At 43.4% G+C, this 21,046-nt stretch overlaps 1 protein-coding gene across 1 annotated transcript in view; it reads left to right on the top strand.

The window, feature by feature from the left end:
- suclg2 (succinate-CoA ligase GDP-forming subunit beta) overlaps positions 1-21,046 on the top strand; it is an 89,740-nt gene that overhangs the window by 19,642 nt on the left and 49,052 nt on the right. Inside the window, exons 2-4 of the mRNA XM_041952162.1 lie at positions 36-177; positions 19,252-19,351; positions 20,412-20,502. Coding sequence (XP_041808096.1) covers positions 36-177; positions 19,252-19,351; positions 20,412-20,502 — 333 coding nt within the window. The remainder of the gene's footprint in view (positions 1-35; positions 178-19,251; positions 19,352-20,411; positions 20,503-21,046) is intronic.

The raw sequence follows: 21,046 nt of genomic DNA, 5'->3' as shown, positions 1-21,046 counted from the left end.
CATTCTGCCTCCCTCCTTCCCTTCTTCCCCTCCAGTGCACCTGGTTGAGTCCCAGGAGATGGCTGAATCTGCAAGAGTACCAGAGCAAGAAGCTGATGCAAGAGAGCGGCGTGGCTGTCCAGCGCTTCTATGTGGCCGACACGGCTTCCGAGGCCCTGGAGGCTGCAAAGAGACTCAGTGAGTAGAGTCGGGGTTACGCGCACTCACGAGAAGAGCCATGCAGTTCACCTGTGTCCACTCGAACAGATTGGAGCAGCCTGCCTTTTATACGGTTTGGTGTTATAGTGAAATGGTTTGATATGGGTGTCAATAAGATATGACTGCCAAAATGAAATATTGTGAAATTTGTAGGGATGCACAATAACTGTTTTTGAAAACCAATACCGATAACCGATATCTTTAAGCTCCTAAAGGCCGATGGGTGGGTCATCTTTGGCAAATTTCTTAGATTTTTTGAAAGCCTCGCCAATGTGTGTCAGTCCCGGTGGCTTCTTTGCGGCTGGCTTGCTAACGTTAGCGTCTTTAGCAGGCCGGGCGTCCTCATACGCTTTCCAAACTCCGTCGAAGCGATGTTTATGTTTCAGGTGGCTGCTCAGGTTTGAAGTATAAAAGCTTGTGCTATTTCTCCTTCCTCGTGGAACTCGCTGGACCATTTGTTATATAACCTGCGAACTGTCTCCTTCGGACTTTGGAGAAGTGAACTCTGTTTTCATAAGCACGCTGTTCCTCATGCTGCAAGGTACGCCTCAAGGTGTAACGTAAATTCCCTCGTTTGCCAGTCGTTCTTTCAGCCTTTTTAAGTTCATGTTTCTATTTTTTATGTGTAACATAACATGAATATCAATTCAAGTCAGCAACTACCAAAATTATGACCAAGTTAACGAGTTGTTTTCTGGCATGAGGGGGTATTCTTGATTTTTCCCAGTGTGAAAGAGTTTTTCTGATTATGCCAGTCAGTGTTTACTTTAATTTCAGGTTTTAGTTTTCAGCACCCAATTTACTGTCAATGCTATATGGGCATGTTTAGGTTGGTACTTAAAAAGTATGATTCTTAGTCATATTCCAGCTGGGTTGATCTGAGATTAGGCCAGTGACTAACGAATTGACGAGTCTGCGTGCTTTTGATGACATGGCAGTATGATCGGGAAGCAGTAGAAGTGTCGGGAAGCAAAGTGTTGTGTGGGACACTTTCCTCCAGCAACACTTGAATCTTGTTGTTGTACATGGTCACAACATAGCTTTACTGCTATGTGTTCTATGTTGTATGGATTTACACACAAGATAATTCTTTATTACTTTGATAATGACTTAGTTGAAGGGTTTTGTAAACTGTGATTTGGTTGTAATTACTGTGTAAATATACTGCTGTACACAGTACACAGTGCTGTAACAGTCCTATTTGTGCCGCATGGCTCTCTGGCCCTGCTACAGGACGTGCAAATGGCTGTGGCTAATCAGGGATGAAGTTTTATCAAGTTTAATCGTGTCTCTGTGCTGTATGCTTATGTGCGGAAGCCTGTGTTTTTTTTAGCTTAGTGGTTGTGCCTGCTCGGTTTTTCATCACGCACTCATCCGGGCTAATCTGTTCCACAACCTCTCGTGTCTAGTTTCTCACGTTTTGCATGTTCTTTTCCTTTTTTGTTTTAATTCATTTATTTCTGATTATTGGTTAGAATTTGGATTATTGCCCCCACACACCCACACGAAGCCATGCAAGGAAGTGACTGTAACTCTAATTTAATTCATGTAACACAGATCTTCACAAAATACATTGTACTCGCATGAACAAAGATGATTTAGTACACATTTGTATGCACCCACACATAGCCTTCTCTTCCATCCCCTACCTTCCCTGTTCTACTTTCTTCCCACACACCAAAGTGGCCAACGCATGCAGTGTATATTTCCACCCTCAGCTTTATATTTTATTCAGTGTCCTCTCGAACTACAGCAGCGACTTTCTGACAGTGCATCCAGGTTGGTTGTCAGCCAGCGAGATGCCACTCTTGCTGCTGCGTTTGGGCTCCAGCGCCTGGGGTGCTGCCTTCAGTGACCCTGGTTATGATGCAGACAAAGATAAACTGAATAGGAGGAAGAGGATATATATTTTCATGACAGTACCTATATTGCTTGGTAAAGGAAAAAATAGAGAGACAGAAAACTGTGGAAGAAGGAGTTGGAAGGGAACAGATATCTTAATAAAACCCAGGCCGGACTCAAGGGTTCATTTACTCATGACTCAGGACTTTTTTTTAGACACCAACAAGTCAGATTGCATTTGTCCACAGTTATGACATATTTATGACGCTGCACTGAAGTTTTCTCCTGGCAACAGAGAAGTGACACCACACAAAGTAGCATGTTTGGGTTAATGTAAAATCTAGTTTAGGACATTTCTGTGTTGAACTGCAAAATACTGTATCTGCAGAGGGAAATTAGCGTTCTACAAATGGTGGCTGAAAATGATTTATTATTGCGGATTGTCCACTGCAGCAGAGGTAATTGCATGACTGCAGTTCAGAAATATTTTTATTGGTTTCCTCAACCAATAATTCAAGCCCAGCAGCAGAGAACTTACACTTTCCTTTGCGCTCCATTGCTTTTCAGAAATGGACAAGACACGTGTTAAATGGCCCAGCATCAGGTCCTAATTACCAGCAGTGCATTCAGATGAACTCGACTGTGGCTGTGGCCACTTACATCACGGGTGCGAGTGAATTCCCAGCTAAACTGAAAATATGCGCCAACGCAAATTTTCGCAGCTCTGACAGTAATTTGCGGTTGGCTTAGTAAATCAACCCCTCTATTCCCACAGTGCACTTCAGAACTGCTTTATCTTCTCATCTCCATTGGCTTTGGTCAGTGTCCTAGTACATTTGTGTGTGCGTTCCTCACACTTTTTGTGTCCTTTGACCATTACTGGCTCACCATTAAAGCGTGCAAGCGAGCATCTCCTGACGCTTAATTTCTTCAGCTACACATTTCGTCTTTTCACGCTCTCACATGAATGTGTGGCGGCTCACACATGGGCCATGTTAGGTCATACATGAATGCGATAGAGAATGGGAGAAAGAGGGAGATCAGTAACCTCTTAAATTACGATCGGTTGGCCTGAAATGCAAACTGAGACTGTCAAGCCCTGACTCCCAGGGGTTGAAGGGGAGGCAGGGACTCAAGCCAGCCTTGAATGGAGCTCCGTTTCATGGCTTTCCACTATAGAGGACACGGCGTATGACTCCGTACAGGGGATATGGATGGCTGGGGTATCTGAGCTGACCAGGAGCGACTCCAATGGATTTCTGTGTGGTGCTGATATCCTGCTGTGTGTCCTTGGTTCCTTGCATACACAATAGAACGAACCAGTCAAGCATGGAGGCATAGACACAGATGAATGACATGCGTGGGGTAAGCTTGCCCGTACGAACACACAAACTCACAAACACATGCACACCAACCAGTATTCTCCTCTCTGCTACACTCACTTAACCATGAAGTGGTTAAGTTGACAGTTCAATTGCGGCTATGCTAGAAACTCCTCTCACTCCCCTCATGTACTGTAGTGTGATCCAACTCTCCTAAAGTGGACACAGATTGATTTGTTCTATTACCTCAGAGGGCAAATAGCTTAAAATCTTCCTCCTTCTCTATCAAAACAAACAAACAAACAAAAAAAAATCAGACATGGACCACTGATTCCCTTTAGCTTGAGTGACAACTCTTAGGGGAGCGTTTACATTGTGGCAGATGGGTGACTCAGAACCAGCTAATGGCTTAGGGAAAGCAGGGTTTGATTTCTGTGGCTCCATACTGGGTGAGCCGTGCAGGGAGTTATCAGAAAGTCCAAAGTTTTTCTAATGTGTGCTCCACTGGGACACTGAGAGAATGGCACGCTAACTCCTGCTGTCTGTCCAAAACCAATGACCCAAATCCACCAGTCTCAGACCCAAGCTTTTAATCTTCGTGTTGTGTGTGTGACAGCCCAAGCACCAAACTGCAGTTTTGAAAAATAAACTTTTGGATCTCAGAGTTACATAATGTTACTCTAATTTCTAAATGTTTTCACTGAAATTGCTGAAGATTATTGTCCTTTTTTGTTAAGTTGTCACATTTGCAAACATTTATACTGTCTCTGAGCAGATTTTAGGCATTCAGGCAGTCAGTCCTTTTGTCTGCTTATAGGGCTAAGACAATACTCATTTATACCTCCAAAAATATGTTGTGCTCTCTGGCAGTAAATGGGGAAAGTACAAGTAAATGTCTCTCTGGCAGAATCAATAATTGATGTGTGTAATGCGATGCTACTTTGGCATGCCGCAGTCAAGTTTCAGTAGCACCTCTATTTCCGTGCTTCCTAAAATGTGACCCAAAAAGAGGTCAGAAAAATTGAGCTGCACATTTTTGTGGTAGTAACCCAACACTCAGCCCATTAAAAATATATATGATCAAGTATCTTGTATTAGCACATTTCACTCAGTGCCTCATCAGGCTCATGAAACAACCGAGGACTTGAGTAAGAGAGCACTTCAGTAAGAGAGTACCTCAGTTCACACATGCCGAGATCACACTACACAATGTTTTTGTCTTTGATGATGGTCACCACGTCAGATCCAACGATCATGATACCATAAACTCTTGCCACGTCTTGGTGCGGCAAGACTACATGTATGACACCAACTAATCACGGCACGACTTATTTCACGTTCATGCATGACTTCAGACGTCATCGGGGGAGGCTGGTGAAGCAACTGTCAATCATGGCGACATTAAAATGCATTGCTAGAGGCACTGTTCTGTCATTATTTAAACATCTACTGGGTAGCATCTGGATAACAATTAGGACAGGTGCAACGAGTTTCATGTATACAAATATTATTTCCATAGTTATTTATTCTACAAGGAGCAGGCGTGGCTGCGTTGGCTGCTTTAACGTTTGATCTGGAATTAGTAATGATGAGCATCACCCCGCAGTTAGGACCAGGGATAGCATTATGACAGCATAGCCAGCCACTCGCCTGGCTGATGAAGTGCTTCTGCTATTTCTCACCAACATTTGTCGTTTTTGACTCGATCATGGTACTCCCTTGAGGAAACGTCAAACTGGCAGGGGTACCGTTGCCACAGGTCAACAAACTTTTCCTCTCTTCGTTGTCCCACCTGACGGCAGCAGCCTCAGCATCCCTCCTCCTCTTCGCCATGTTTGTCCTGACAGTGCTCTGGAGAGAGCACCCCGTAGGAGATGTCACACTAGGCGTGTCGTGACAAAACAATTTTCATTGAGGTGTAAAAAGTATAGTAATCATTAATACATATCGTCGATCCATCTCAATGAGAAAACAAATGTTAAGTCCTCTGTGGTGAAAGTAGTTCACATCTCATGATGCAGGTGTGTGCCTGCCTTGAGGTGTGCAAGAGGGTAATAACATCTTCCAGAAAATCACCTGAAAGAGTGAGCTAGTTTGGAAGAGGTTGTCTACTTTGGCAGATCCCTTTCTGCATTGTCTATGTGTTATTGATAATGATAATGGTTGATATTGATATTGATTAGAGTACTTTATAATAGGGCTGTCAATGAATATTCTAAATTTGATTTACATTTGAGTTATAAGAAATCCACACATTTGGTTTGCGAAAATTTATATTCGATTATGGATACAAAAAAAAGCAGCAGTGCCGCGGCGGCTACACTGAAGTCACTGCCGGCTGCAGCGGCTCGTTCAATACTGACCTGAATTCCTCCCATTTGTTTGGGACAACGAAGTCCTCCAGGACGTGTGGACCTGCACAACAGCACACACAACATCACTTTCATTCATTGAAAATGAAATGTAGGTTAAGCTCAAACAAGCGTATAATTCAACAACACGGTACAGGACATTATTTGTTTATCTGTAATTTGTAATGTGTAGGTATGTACATCTTTTAAAACACATGATTGTGTTGAAATAATTCACAAGCCGAACGTCTTCTCTCTCCTTGTATTGGTTTTCCCTCTTAGGGACATAATGCGTGTGTGTATGCAGGCTTTTCACAAAGACCTGGTTGCTATCTACCAGTTTTAAGATATCACAGAAAGTCCAGTAATGAATATAGATTTCGTCTTTGCCTTCGAAGCAAGCATGCACGGCCATGCACATGCACCCAGATACACACACACACATATACAAATACCTGTGCCCTGCTGCAGCCAAAGAGAATGTGATTATGCAGTCCACTTTGTGTGTTGCCACCCGCATGACAGATGCATCTGTTGAGCAAATCTTGATGGATTTTCAGTCTGAATTCTAAATCAAAACCACATTTTCCCTCCCCTTCCTTGCTGCGAGAGCCCTTCATGTCTGCCATGCCTCATGCCTCACCCAGCAATCATTCATTGACAAAGCCGCAATGGAAGAAAACATTGCTTTGGATTCTTATCTCCACCGCGTGTTGAGCCTGTGTGATGAATGGGAGCAACATACACGCGTGTATATGAACATCTCATATCAGATGAGTCGGACTGTGTTGTCCTCTTTTTACCGTTGACATCGGCCTGACTTTCCTTTGACAAATCGTGTTGCAGTTGCATTTTCTGTATCTGCCTGTTTTTGTTCACTGCCTCCGTTTTCAGTTTGTAAAGTTACCGTAGATTCTCTCGCTCCTCATTCACCTCAGTCTACCTCTGCTGCTCTCTTTCACTTCTTTGGGTTTCGCACAGCCTCGCTGCCAGAATGACAATTAACAGAGGTAGGAAGCATTTTAATTTATTTCACTCGGTTATGAATATTCAGTGTAAACAGAGCAGTTTTTATGCATGGCTGTCAAATCTCATGTGTGCTTATTAGAGCGATAGTTAATTTGATATGTTGGCTTACTGAATAATAGTTAGCTACCTTGACATTAACTCATTGATGAGGCAGGTGTGTTTGCCTGTGCGCGTGTGTGTCTGTGCGTGTGTATACATGCATGGTTATGCTTGTGCTTTTTTTGTGATGGTGGATGAGGGAGAGGGAAAGAAAGAGATCTTTAGGATCTCTTCATCTTACAAACGCATCTCCATCAGTTTTAATCTGACACGCTTTGCCGTCTTAAGTCACCATGCTTGAATGCACTCAAATTGTAGTTGGCTGAGGCAAACATCAGTTCTCGCACTGAAAACATAAACATTTGGTTGGCCATGCTATATATAGTGTTTTATTTTTTCCCAGACAGGAGAGAGAGGCTCTTTTTTTGGCTACTGGGGATCTTCAAGATCCGTTAAAGTCAAGTCAATGAGGCTCACACTGCGCCTCAGATGGCGTGTAAATAAAAGTAGCTCAAGGCCAAGGACACTGTTGTTATGTGTATCTTAAAGTGATTGTTTTCAGTCTGCTCATTTAGTTGTCTACTCTCTCTGGCAGCTTAGACCCCCTCTATGCCTCTGGCCCTTGAGCCACAAATCTTTCCACACACTACTGGCTTAAAGTGTGTTTTGCCATATCTACTGTTCGTGTTCATGCCAGTCCTCTCAGGGAGACCGAAGCATTCTGGGTTAGTTTCAGATGCAGTGCGTAGATTAAATGCAGAGTAAATGCTCGTTCACACGATTTGTCGATTAAAATATCTTGCTTATAAAGTCGGCCAAGCAGCCAGCTTCTGACACCATCAGAGGATCTAGCAGGCTCATCACAGCCATCCTAGTGTGTGAAGCGTTTTGGTGTTGTTCAGTGTTGAATGTTGTCTAAATCTATCATAGTGTCAGTACACATTTTATCAGGATTACATTAGCTGCATAGCGTACAGTATCTGCTGAGAGGAAAGCATGAGGAGATCGCCCAACCTTCGGCAAAACGTCCAAGGACTGGAGGCATGCACCAGCTAACCTTAGGGATGTGAAAGATCATTCGATTTTTCCTCTCATGGAATCCAGTGGTATGGGTTTCCCTTTGTGCACTGAGGTGCAGAGGAGACTCCCTACACAGCAGCCTCTGCTGGATGCACTCCCAGACACACTCACTGCATTTCCCCATCACTGTGGAAAGACATGGGGTATACCAGACACAGAGCCAAGGGCATGTTGGAAGAACCCAGTGGCGTAGAGGGCCAGGGCAGGACGTTCCAGGCAATAAAGCCCAGATCCTTTACTCGCTTTTTGATGCATGCAATGAACATTCTAAGAAGCATATCCTGAATATCAATTTGGGTGTTCAAGTGTTCAGTTGTCCATAGTGGTGATACATTAGAATGGTTTATTAGTAAGGATGTGAAATAAAAGGCTAAGGTCACAGATATAAGATGTGCTGTAACGCACATGCTCACACTAGGTGTCCCTCTCATTATTTTTGCTGCTGGATATCAGCAGTTCCGCTTTCTCTGACAGGGTGCAGAGAAGCATTTACACCTCCGACGAGGCCTGGCGCTGGCGTATGAGATCATCTAGAGAGTACCATATGCTTCTTCACTAACCCAACACACTGCCTAGCCTGTACCATCTGTCATAGAAATGCTCCTCCCCGCCATGGGCATCACCACAAGCCATTCTGAGGACTTCCTTACCGATGCGTGACTCATGCTTCCCTCTCCCTCATCCTGACTGGCCCGTGTGCCAGTGGAGATGCTGTACTATGCTTTCTCAGTTTATTTATTCACAGGCTGTGCCGAACAGGTAACCCATCTAAGAAGGTATGTGTGGAAGCGTTTTAGATTCAGTGGAAAAATCGTGGATAAAAAGAAGGCTACCTTTTTAAAAAAGGCAGCTGCCTTGCAGTAACGTTATAGCATGCTTGGTTGCTTGTCACTCAAATGCGTCAGCTCTACTCTGTAGTTTAGGATTAGGCTATTTATAACTAATTTGAATGAATTGTGTGTTAGATCTCATTCATTCGACCATGATTAACAGATGGCAGCAATTGTTTGTGCTCATTGACACCCAGAAAGCTTGCACTGTAGCTATAGTTACCTTCTAAACCTAACATGAATGAGCATGACAATATGCACACCAACAGGTGTCTGCGATACAGACTTATTATTTATCATAAATCATTGGTGCTTTTCAAATTATTTCTATGTTGCACAAGACAAAATCATATGAAATGCCCAATATGTCTCGCTCTAATTTCTTTGGTATAAGATGCACAGTGGAGGCGGACTTCACAAATCAGACCAAGATTTGAATCCCTGTCGTGGGCATCGAGGGGTGATATGCTGCTGTGGCACATTAGCATCACTCATGCTTCAGTTCCTCTTTTATGTCATTGTGTCCCAACACTTGCTCAGTGATAAATCCATTATCTGGATAATACTGGCTCTAAATTGCATGTTTTATTAAGGCTATTCCATGCTTCATTGAGCAGTGAATTTGTAAGGAGCAATGCAGTGACTTTCTTTCCTGAGCGCTTTCTCTCTGTGTGCCTTTTCTTTGAATTAACTCCAGTTCGGTTGCAATTTTTGCCCACCCGGATTTTGATAACAGTGTTGTATTAGCTCTCGGTCCTTTGTCATCAAATTGTAATGTGCTTTGCTCGCTGTGTGTGATACCAATCCTGTCTCACCAATGACTAAGAAAATGTGTGGACAAACATTTGTTGAATGAAAAAAGGAAAATCTGTGGCTGTACTACACACCTCATGCCCATGAGACCCACTTCCTTTTCAGCTTGGGACAGACAAATATCTGACTGTCAAACATGGTTAAAACATGGAACATGGCCAGACCTCTCCTCACTGCACATCCCCTCCCTTCTCATTCGCAGTCCCCACTAGACCCGCCTCGTGCACTTCAACACTTCAAGCGCCTTTTAAGACCACTTTCATCTTCCCCCTTCAGAAAATGAAGCCGAGTCTCTGGTGAAAAGCGCTGACAGTAGCAGTTAGTGCTGAGAGTTGGCTCAACCACAGCCCTTTCACTTCTGCCTTTGTCTGAAGTAGTGAGGAATAAGACGACCCTCTTAGAGCTTTGTGCGTTTGTGTGTGTGTGTGTATGTACACCAGCTGGATCCCATGTCGTGTCCTCCTCTTCTCGTTGGTCTACCGGGCAGAGGCCACTGAGGCGGCCGCTCGTCTCTTGAGGGAACAGATTTTTCTGATAGGTTCTTGAACCTCAAAAGAATATGCAGCCTCAGCCTAAGAGGATATTGCACTTTTATTGTTTCCATCTTCGTGCTCTTACTGCCAGCCATTCCTCTTCCATCAGCGAGCAGTTACCATCTCCACCCCCACTGTTTCCAATGTAAACATGATGGTAGCCCAGCTGTACTAGCAACAGTGATGAGGTGGGTCTGTTTAACAATGTCCGCAACAATGTTACCTGCAACAATCCCAGTCATGCTGTCAGAGTAGATGAGAGTGTGTTTGGTGGTTGCAAGTTCAATGACTTTATAATCAAAATGTACTTACGAGCTGAGAAAACTCAGGTGGCTCTGGTGGTCCAGGGAACATCTTAAGTCTGAAACACACACATAAAGTTACTATCATGGAGCTTAATGCATGTTATACACTATCAAGTGTCAGTGAATCAAGAGTTCCAGCAGAGAGTCAGGAGTTTTTATTGGATATTCTTAATTGATCACTCAGCTGAAGAACCATCTCCCAAGCAATGGCTTGCCATCTGATTTCTTCTTTAATGTTATCTTCATAATGCCATGACCAGGTGTTATGGAGGTCAGGATATTGTTACAGCTCAACAGTGTGATTCTTTCCATTGTGGCAGCTCTGAGATCACAGAGGACGTGCTTTCACTTGACAAGAAAAGTCCAGATGCAGTAGTTGGAATGTACCAGTTGAGTAATGAAGAAAAAAAAATGCTCATTGACTGGAATTGACTCTGGGAAATATGACCCTGGTGTTGGCACTGTGTGTTTATATGTGTGGGTTCATGTGAAAAATATTAGATGTGGCTGCACTTATGCACACTGCTTCTGTGTTTACAGATCCACATCAACAACCTTAAACTGATGCCCTGCACATTTCAGTCCCTTTGCGGGGCTTGTTTTTGAATATCTTGAGCCTTTGGCGTTTACATACACGGAGGTGACTTTGGTTTTACGGTACTGGCACTTGGCCATTTCGTGTTTGACCACTTTGTTCTCCGTACATACAGTACGTCAACTGCGCTCAGCAAATGTGCCGTTTGCAAAGGAATGCAGGTACATAGTTATAGAATGATCACATTGCTGTTCCTTGCTCATTGGTGTGGAATATTTGGGCATCATTCCACTTGCATATACTTATGAGACTGATCTGGTCTGTGCACACTTGGAAAAGAAAATCACTTGACAAATTTACAACCATTAACCATGCGTCTGCAGTTTACATGGGCAGTTTGAAACAAGTACTAGGCTCAGGTCCATTTACATCATTTACATAGCTACTCACTGGTATTGTCAAGTCAGAACAATGTTGCTCTTTCTTTTGTGTTTTACCCACATGTTCTGACCTTTCCTCCTTTGCTTTAGTCCTCTTTTTTTTAGCCCCCTCATCTCTTCTCACTCTTCTGCTCCCTTCAGTTTGTTCACTCTCATCCTTTCTCCTCCATTGTCACTTCAGTCTGCTGTCTGCTGTCTTGCCCCCCTCCTCTTTGTCTTTAGTCCTGAACACCTGTCAATTTATGCCCCACCCTCCTGTACTACAGCAGTATCTCTGTATCTTCATTCGCCACTTTGATCACATTGTAGAGGAAATAAACGAGTGCAGAGAGTCAGCTGGAGTGAGCTGCAGGTATCTCTACCTCGCCACCCCCGCTCCCTGCAGGGCTCCTGCTGATGGACGGAACAGCTCTCGTCCCTTCAGAGGGCTGGCCTGTCACACAGGAAGACAGATGTTAGTCTGCAGTTTTCCTGTCTCCACTACCTGCCAAGATAACACACACCCGATGAGGAGAGAAGATGGGGAGGGGCTGGCTTTAACTGGAGGTTATTAAGACGGGCACAGCAGCCCACTGACATACACCGCACCAGTTTCATTCAGAATCACATTGTAGGCTGTGTGCAAACTGCATACACTTTCAGAATGATTCCAAAAAAGTTGAGACTCTGTATAAAACAGAATGGAATGATTTGCTAATCCTTTTTGACATAACAGCACAAAGAAAATATATTTAATGTTTTACTTCATCAACTTGATTGATTTTTGTAAATATCAGCTTATTCTGAATCTGATGCAGCAACGTTTCAAACAAGTTGGGACAGGAGCTACAACAGACTGGGAAAGATTTGGAACGCTCCAAAAACACCTGTTTGGATCATTCCACAGGTAAACAGGTTGGTTGGTAACAGGTGATAGTATCATGATTGGGTATGAAAGGAGCATCCTGGAAAGGCTCAGTCGTCCACAAGCGAGGATGGAGCGAGGTTCAACACTTTGTGAACATTTGATTATACAACATGAGATCAGGAGCGCTTTCGTTAACCACTGTCAGAAAACACATTTTGTTTGCAAATAGTCGCATTCTGCATTTATGTCTCTGCGCTGGTGGCAGTCGTGGACAGTTTTTGGGTACACCTTGAGGAAATTTCTTCACATTTGGTACAAATGTTCACTTGGACTCAAGGATGAATTGATTAGATTTTGGTGGTCAGATCAAGGTCACTGTGACCCCACAAAACAGTTTTTTTTTGCCTAACTCAAAAATTCATGTACTATTTAAGGCGCATTTCACACTCATCGGATAAAATGAAGTGATAACATTTGACATCCAAACGGTCAAAGGTCAACTTTACTGGGACACCATAGTGTTCCATAAAAACACTTTTCTGCCATTATTCAACACCATAATTCAAGAACAGGGGAGATTGCGACCATATTTCACATTTGGTCAGTGGTCGGTGGTTCAGTCCCTGGCCCCTGCTGCCTACTGAACCCCAAATTGCTCCCGATGCTGTGCCATCGGTGTGTGATTGCGCATGTGAATGGTGATTACTCATGATGAGCCGGTGGCACCTTGCCACCGGTCTATGAATGTGTGTGCAAATGGCTGCATGCTTGCTGAGGTTGTAAAAAACACTTTGAGTGGTCAGGAAGATGCTATAGAAAAGTGCTATATAAATACAGACAAAATCCATTTTTGAAGCACCACAAGCTCATTGGTTTTGCTGATACTGAGCTACTGAGCTTCAGGGGATTGTTGTTGCACCATTTGAAGAAGCTCTCTGTCAGTCTTCTGGACGATTCTGTAAAAATAGTCACAAAGTCGGCACAGCATGTTCTACCTGGAAATTACTCACTGCAATCATACATGTCAGTATAGTGACAAGTTCCATATGGGCCAACAATGCTTTTAATACTGTTTATTAAAGTCCTTCAAAGTCTTTACTTCATGTATTAGATGAGTCTGGACAGACATGTATGTAAACTACAACTTGACTGGTTGGCATACATACATATGAAATTGTGTTTTATGTTTGCAGCCGTGTAATTGTTCTGCTGTCTGTCTCGGACGTACTCTTGGTTAAATAAAGGTTGAAGACCGTCCTCACTTTTTTTGGAATATTACAAGGAATTATGCAAAGAAATTTTAAGAATCTGCACTGAAGCTCATAGACAATACAAGAGCTCAGACACACATGCCCAGATACAAATTACGCTGCCCTCTCCAAGGACCTGTTGTCATCCCATACATTAGCTGCCTCTTAGGTCTCTTGTTTGGTTGGAGAAGCCATGCATCTGAAATTGTCTTAACAGCTGTAAATAGGCTTTGCAGGGTAAAGCGGCCTGTCTCTCAAAGAGCTGATTTCTCTAAGCAGCTTAGTGTTTCCACCTCCTCATTACGCACCCTAACCTATTCATGTTGTGGGTGAGACATGGAATTATTTCTCACACATCCCCTCAATCGTATTTGGATGATACTAATGTGCCAGTAGAAGTGAACATGTCGTCTAATATTTGTTGTCAGGGTACTTTGCATAAATGCAGGCTACCAGGTCGTGTTGATGTAGGTCAGAGTTTAGAGTTAAGTCAGGTTTCTAAATAGGAATTGTGCTGGTGGAGTGAAATGTACAAACATCATTATGCTTTTTTTTTGCAAGGATCTCCAACCATTAGGCATGCATCATTACTCATATAATGGTAATGGCAAGTAGTCCTTTTGCCCAACAGCACAGCAGCAGATGTTGGTAGCTTTTAGAATAGTTTCAGCTGCTATTGTTCATGTTTAGCTCATGAAAAATGTTAAGTCAATAATGAGAAGTGAGTAGCTCATGTTTGTGTTTTCTGGAAACCGGTCGTCTGCAACCCAGAGGTAACACTTGTCTAGTTAACTGTCTCACGATGTGGCTTTATAGCAGTAAATGTCTTTGCAGAGGCTTCGTACTCAAACAAATGATTCTCCCTATAGATACATACATAGATACACAGCAGCTATTGTTCCACAACACCATTATCATTACCATCACTGTCACCCCTCTGCTTGTGTGGCAATGAGAAACTGTCAGCCAGGGGTTTGAACTGCACCTCTCTGTCACTGAGAGGAGACCAGGGCCATCTCAGGATGTCATTAGAAGTGCTGTCTATGTCTGAAAGCCAGGTGGACTTGTCCTCTAATGAGGACTCGGCCATCGTGCAAGCGCTGACTGGAGGAGGTGTCACGCAGAGGTGCCACTGTCGGTCCGGGACACTGATATTCTCCTCCACTGAGTAGCACTGAGATGGCATCATTAGAGACAGAGATGGACACAGGGATGGCGGGCTTAACCAGACAAGACAGTGAGATGGTAATGAAAACATTTAGTTGTAGCCAACAAAGAGGTCAAATTATTATCTTTGACTTGTTTTGCGTCTAAATCTTTGTTTGTCCCTTGTTATACAAGTCCCAACATTTAGTCTCACAGACATGCCGATAGCAAGAGGACTTTGTAGAGCGCGGTTGGGTTTTGTTAATGTTTGTTGACTTTTCAAACTCAACTGAACAGGGAAACATTTAGCTTTAAGAAATCCAAGGTCATTGGATGTCAAGGTAGATGAAAAACTGAAGGTTTTATTTTCATATCTTTCCTCGTGGTTCACCTGCCATCCCTGCATGAATGGACAGCAATTTTCTGTCTGACCTTTTCACAGTCTGGCAGAATTGGAAATGCTAAAAGTTTATGGAAAACTGAACTTGTCCAAGATAATACCAGCGTTACCTGTGCGGTTAAAGAAAATCATCACACAAGAAGTCGAAGCATTAAACACCACTTGTTCCTTCTACTTTTCCTGCCAGTACCAAAGTGTAATTAAAACATAATGCACTGAACATTGTGCTGAAATAAATGTTGGCCTCACTTGACCTTTTTATACACACGGAAGGGACAGCAGCATGAACATATTCAGTTTCCTGCTCATGCATTTAGTAAAGCTTATGGGATAGTCTTTGATATCCTGCGTTGCCCGTGCTACTTTTCGCAGTGTGAGTTGTCTGTGAAGATTCTCATTCATCCAGGTCATGGTACTTCCAAGGGTTTCACAAAGGCAACTGGACTTCAGCAACTGGACTTCTTCTAGAACCTCAAGCACGTCCAGTTGCATTTGCAAAACACTTATAATGTAGGTTATGAAATCACTGTTCCCGATATCAGTGAGCCGTTGATGCTACTCGGCAACGAGCCCTGTGGTGAAGTGAGTCAAAAGCTGCTCCAATAGCTTTCTGCAGCTGTCAATGTGCAATTGACAACATTATTGACATGATTTAAAAACACACCATTTGCCACTAGATGTAAGCAAATGGAAGCACGGGTTGTTCTTTCTACTTCCAGTACTGGAATACCCCTCTATTATCAATTATACTAAAGCTGCTTGAAATTACTTCAACAGAATACCAGGGATAAAGTAATTCCATCTACTTTGTTTGTTTAAATGGTCTTTATAGACTGACATTTCCAGACTTAGTTTCTGCCTGTTTGGTACCAGTCAACACTATCTCTTATCACAACCAGTAGGTGTTCTGTCACGACAAGCACAGATGTTGAAGGTTAACAGGTCTTTAGTGTTTTTTTTTCTTCTCCTTCCCTCTAGTCTTAATGGCATTTATCCAGGAAGGCTCTGGCTCTCTGTGGTGCTTGATTGTAGCTGTGTGCGCTGTAGCTGTGTTTGTTTTCTCCTCTCTCCCAAGAGCTTGATTAGTCTTCTCCATTTAGCCGCCACATTACTTTCATTACAGCACACATGCACGCTGGGGAGGGCCGTCCTGATCTTTTTCTCCCTCCATGCAGATGGTAGCCACATCTTACTCTCTGTGAGATTGGCGCACAGCCTACATCTGTCCCTTACCAGCCAGCAATCCCCCTCATGGCACAGCCTCGAAGGCTTAATTAAATATCAGACCAAAGCTAACACTGCTGCTGGCCACTCATGGGCTACATGGAAAGGGAGAAGGGGGGGGAGGAGAGAATAGGCCTTTAAAAAGAAAGAAGAGGGTGATTGTTGAGGTAACGTCCTCTTTGCCAGCTGCTGTCACTGGCAAGCAGACTGGGAGTTGATTTGCACTCATTACTGGGAAATGAGTAAGGCCTGAGGAAGATGACCACATTATTCCGATCGCATGCGATGTGATCGGCGATGTTGTGCGATATTAATCTCCTCCCCCGTGTCCCCAAGATACAGAAAATAAATGGAGATGAAAATCTTTCTCCGCATCTTCACAGTGCGCCATGCATGATACAAATGGAAGCGGAGAACTGATTATGCAACCTACGGCTCCCTCCCCCCAAGAAAAGGCTTTTCAATCAACTAAAAACCAAGCCACTTGCTACAGGGAGGATTTCGAATTATTGTGGCTGCAACAAGTTAAGAAATGATTTGTTATGTATCTAGAGTATATACACCGTGCTCACTCACAGTAATGAAAACATACATTAAAGGAAGCATCTCAGGCAGAATGTACAATATATCGCCGTCTGATAGAACACACTCAGAGTGCAAAGTGTGCGTGTCCCTTTGTTTGCGTGACCTCTCGGTTTACAGATTTAATATTGCATGTTTTCACTGTATGAACACCTTAAGCCCTGACTCTCCGGCATCGCTCGCCGGTGTCTTTACTGATTAGCTTCAGACGTGTGCCCTTCCTTCCCCTTGTTCATCGCAGCGCCAGGGTTGAACCTAAAAGCACGACACTCTGATTTTACATGCTACTACTCCTTTTCCGTCCACTCCCCACTCTGCCTCGCACTCATTAGGGGCAAACCCTTGTCTGAGTGTTAGAGGCCATCTCATGTCTGTCATACTACCCAGATAATGGCCGCCCTGCTCTTTACCATGCACCGTGTTCACTGTGATCTTTGAGGACATCATTATCCTCTCACTGTGTTCCTACAGAGAGTGGTGTTTCAATGTTAACCAGAGAATTTGGTGTGGTTCTACATAGATTTTTTGTTTTCTTTGAACAAATAGTATACAATACAATATATATAACATACTATTTTTTATCATACAGTCATTGAGATGTAGTGTGAATGCACTTTATCACATCATATTTAATTTTCTTCCTCGTTTTTGGAAGTTTCCTCTTACTATCAGCACATTGCTCTTCCAGGGCCCGTTCATAATTGCTGATATTGCTACAATATCTTGTTGTGTGTCGCATAATAAGCAGGTTTGCTATCAATTACTAGTGCAGCAGGAATGAACACCTGCCTCGTTCTCACCCCATTACCTTCCCTGGCACATTACATGCCTTTTAATATATTTAATATATCTTCGCTTTAAAAACCAGAGCTTGCTTTTTCGAGGTCCTCGTCAATGTGTCAATACTCTTACCTTTCTTCACAACTCAAACAATGCAATCTTCCTATTGCGCTACATCTTTGTTCCTCCACGTGTTTCTTTTTTTCTTCTTTAAAGCAAAAGTCATTTCCTCTGTGCCATCCCTCTCCGCTGCACATGCCCGCAGGACACACTATTTCATCTTGCTTTGAACTCTTTTAAATTTTGCGCAGTAGCGGTTTTTTATTAACATATTTATTCATTTATGACTCCTCTCAAAGCCCTTTGCATATGAGCACACCTTTATTTTCTCATTCTCTCTCTTTCTCCCTTCTCAGCTCCCAGTTCTCCACAGAGAACAGGTCTCACTAATGCAGTGTTAGTTTAATCCCTGCCACCCTGTCAGAGGCTATTTTCGTACTACAGCAGCAGTTAGCACAGCCAGAGTTTTTAGGCTCTCTTGGCTCGCCGGCACCTGTTTGGATGTTCACCACCCTGCTTGTAGTGTTTCATCAAGGGAGGAGCTTGTCTCCGGCCCTCAAGGTCAAGTTGTCTTTCTAGCCATTGCATGGCGGATCATCCTCTTCCACTCTCCCTACCACCCACTTTTCCACCCTGATGGCAGCCACCTGTCAATGGCTGAACTCCCCCACCTAGATAATAATAACCTAGCCAGAGACCATCTTTCATCAAGTGTCCTCGCCCCATTTGAATAGAGAGAGATTGTGGGCACGGTGCTGAATAGACAGCTGAGGGGCCTCCTCCTGACGTGCGAGTTCTTGCAAGGTGGTGGTGACAGCAAAGGGGAGGCAGGGTGTGTGTATAATTGGAGCAAGGTCGTGTGGAAGTTTTCAACAGTTATGCAGCTTATTTCTCTTTTTGCACTGAGATTGTAATCGAATTCAACTCATAAGGAAATGCACACACGGAACAGCTCATGTGGGTCGTGTATGTGGATGCTAGCAGCATGGTCCGAGGGATAGCAGATGCTGGCCTGTCAGTCAGTCCACCACTTTCATCCACACTGACTTGTCTCTTCAACCACTGGATGGAGGTTGGAGCCAACTGACTGATGTTATCTTTTTCTTTAGAGCCAGCATGAGATTCATATTTATTGTTTTGGGAGAACAACTATTGGATGGATTGCCATGAAAAATTGGTACATTCATTCTCTGATGATTCCCCAGCACCATCACCAGGTCAATATTTTAACCTGTCCAATACTTGATTTATGGCTAAATACCTTCAAAACTAATGGCATCCCCATTAGCCTCAGCTGTACTTTGTGCTAGCAAATGTGAGCATTCTGACAGTCTGAACTAAGATGGTGAACACCTGCTTAGCATCAGCATGTTAGCATTGTCACTTTGAGCACGTTTGCTGATGGGTGTGGCTGGCGTGTCAACTTTTTTCTTCCTGACGTAAGCCCTAAACTTTTCACATACCTATCACACTCACCCCTCTCTTCCCCTTCACCTCCTTCCTTCAATCAGACAGACAGATAAGTGGCAGACTCAAGGGGGCATCCAAGGTGCTGAGTCTTTATCTTAAGTGCTCTGTCTCTCTTTCTCAGGCCTTCTTTCCCTGCTTTTGTCTTTCTCTCAATCTGTCTCTCTCTGTCTTTCAGATGCCAAGGAGATCGTGCTAAAAGCTCAGATTCTGGCCGGCGGCAGAGGCAAGGGTGTGTTTGACAGCGGCCTTAAAGGTGGAGTGCACTTAACTAAGGAGTAAGTATGCCCCTATGTGCGTTTCACACCGAGTTACAGCAGGAGATAGATTCATATTATTTCTCCTATGACAGCGACTTTAAGAGTGAGGAGGCTCAAAGAACTCTCTGAAGATGCTCCCAAGGCACAAAGACACAGCCAGGATTACTTTGCCTGCAAATAAACTGTTTTCCTCTCTCCCCGTGTTTCGTTTTCGAACAACTACCCTCAATTAAATGTTGAAAAAGTGATTTTAAGGCCAACAGAAGCATTACGCACCCAATACTGGGCTGTCCTCTCTCAGGTTAATTGGGTTATGTGCTGCCACTGAGTTTTTTTTTTTTTTTTTTTTTTGTTCTACTTTACGATTACAAAGCGTGATGGTTGTATCCCTTCAGTGACGGCTCACTCTGAAATCTTTTGCACTTTTTAAAAGGCCAAACAACAACTTGAAAGAGCTTTTCTTTGCTCAGGCACCACAGTTTCCATGTGCTAAAACAGTGCTATCTTTTTAGTAAAGGTACCTACCACTTACTGCCGCCTTAAAGGCATAAAGGTGATTTATGACAATTGTCCCAGACATGTATCACCGTCACCCTACTTCAGCGTTCGGAATGGCCAGAAAGTTTCTCAAAGTGAGATATGCTGAAGTTCATCGTCCCCAGACAGTGACAGGAGTGCACAGTTCACCTTCCTCTCATCTATCAAAGGATGAGTACAACCCCTGGCTTCATTTTTATTCACTTACAAAACCAGAGCAGGCTTATAGAAGCAGCCCCTGCATGCGGCCTGCTTTTAAACAGGGAGAATAAGTAGAGGTTCATTCACAGCGATGTGTAGACGCACCAGACTGCTGTGCTTTGTCAGAATGTGTTACATTAATGCCCAGAAAGTGCTGAGGCATATCTCTCTTCAACCGAACAAAGAGATAAAGAAATACTTATTTGTCTCTCTGTTCACATATTTTTTTCAGCTTTCATTTAATAAATGTTTGCTTTTTCTCTGATTGCTTTTCTTTAAATAAGACTGCTGTTTAATAACCGACACTGTTTGACCTGTTTACCTCTTCCTTTACCTTCAGCCCTGCAGTGGTTGGCGAGCTGGCCAATAAGATGCTGGGTTTCAACCTGACGACCAAGCAGACACCGAAAGACGGAGTGAAAGTGAAAACGGTGAGCCACTGAGCAAACTGAACGAAAGAAAGATATACTTTTTTCTGACCTCATTTCAAGGCATTTTGAGTCCAGTAATGCACTTCTGTAAAATTAATGACTGTGAAGGCAGTCTGGCTCCATGGTTTTTGTTTTTTTTTCCACTAGGTTTAAGCAGTAGCTGTCCACTGTTGTTTACTGTGGGTTTGCGCTGGCTGGTGTTATGGCTCATTGCATAAATTGAACCAGGTCCACTGTGAATTTAAAGTGTTTGGTAAACAACTGTTCCTATGTGCCACTAACAAGCAGGAATTTCATTTTCTCTACTTGCATGCTGCATGCAGTACCTTCTCAAAACAGACATTTCCAGGTGATGAAGCCCTCTCAGTCTGTGGCTTGTGTGTTGGTCCCGCTTTCTATCTGTGAATCTCCCCATCTCATCTTATCCCTGCTACCCTCAATTCCACACAGCTCCAGCTCCTACTCCTACAGCAGAGTTTAGATAGAGATACAATGAGAGTCACGGTCATTTTATGAAAAAGAAAGAAAGCACCTGCAGACCAGG

The sequence above is a fragment of the Chelmon rostratus genome, chromosome 2 (genome assembly GCF_017976325.1).
Source record: "Chelmon rostratus isolate fCheRos1 chromosome 2, fCheRos1.pri, whole genome shotgun sequence".
NCBI classification, from domain to species: Eukaryota; Metazoa; Chordata; class Actinopteri; order Chaetodontiformes; family Chaetodontidae; genus Chelmon; species Chelmon rostratus.
Note: the sequence above shows the minus strand (reverse complement) of the source record. Positions and strands in the feature narration are given on the sequence as shown.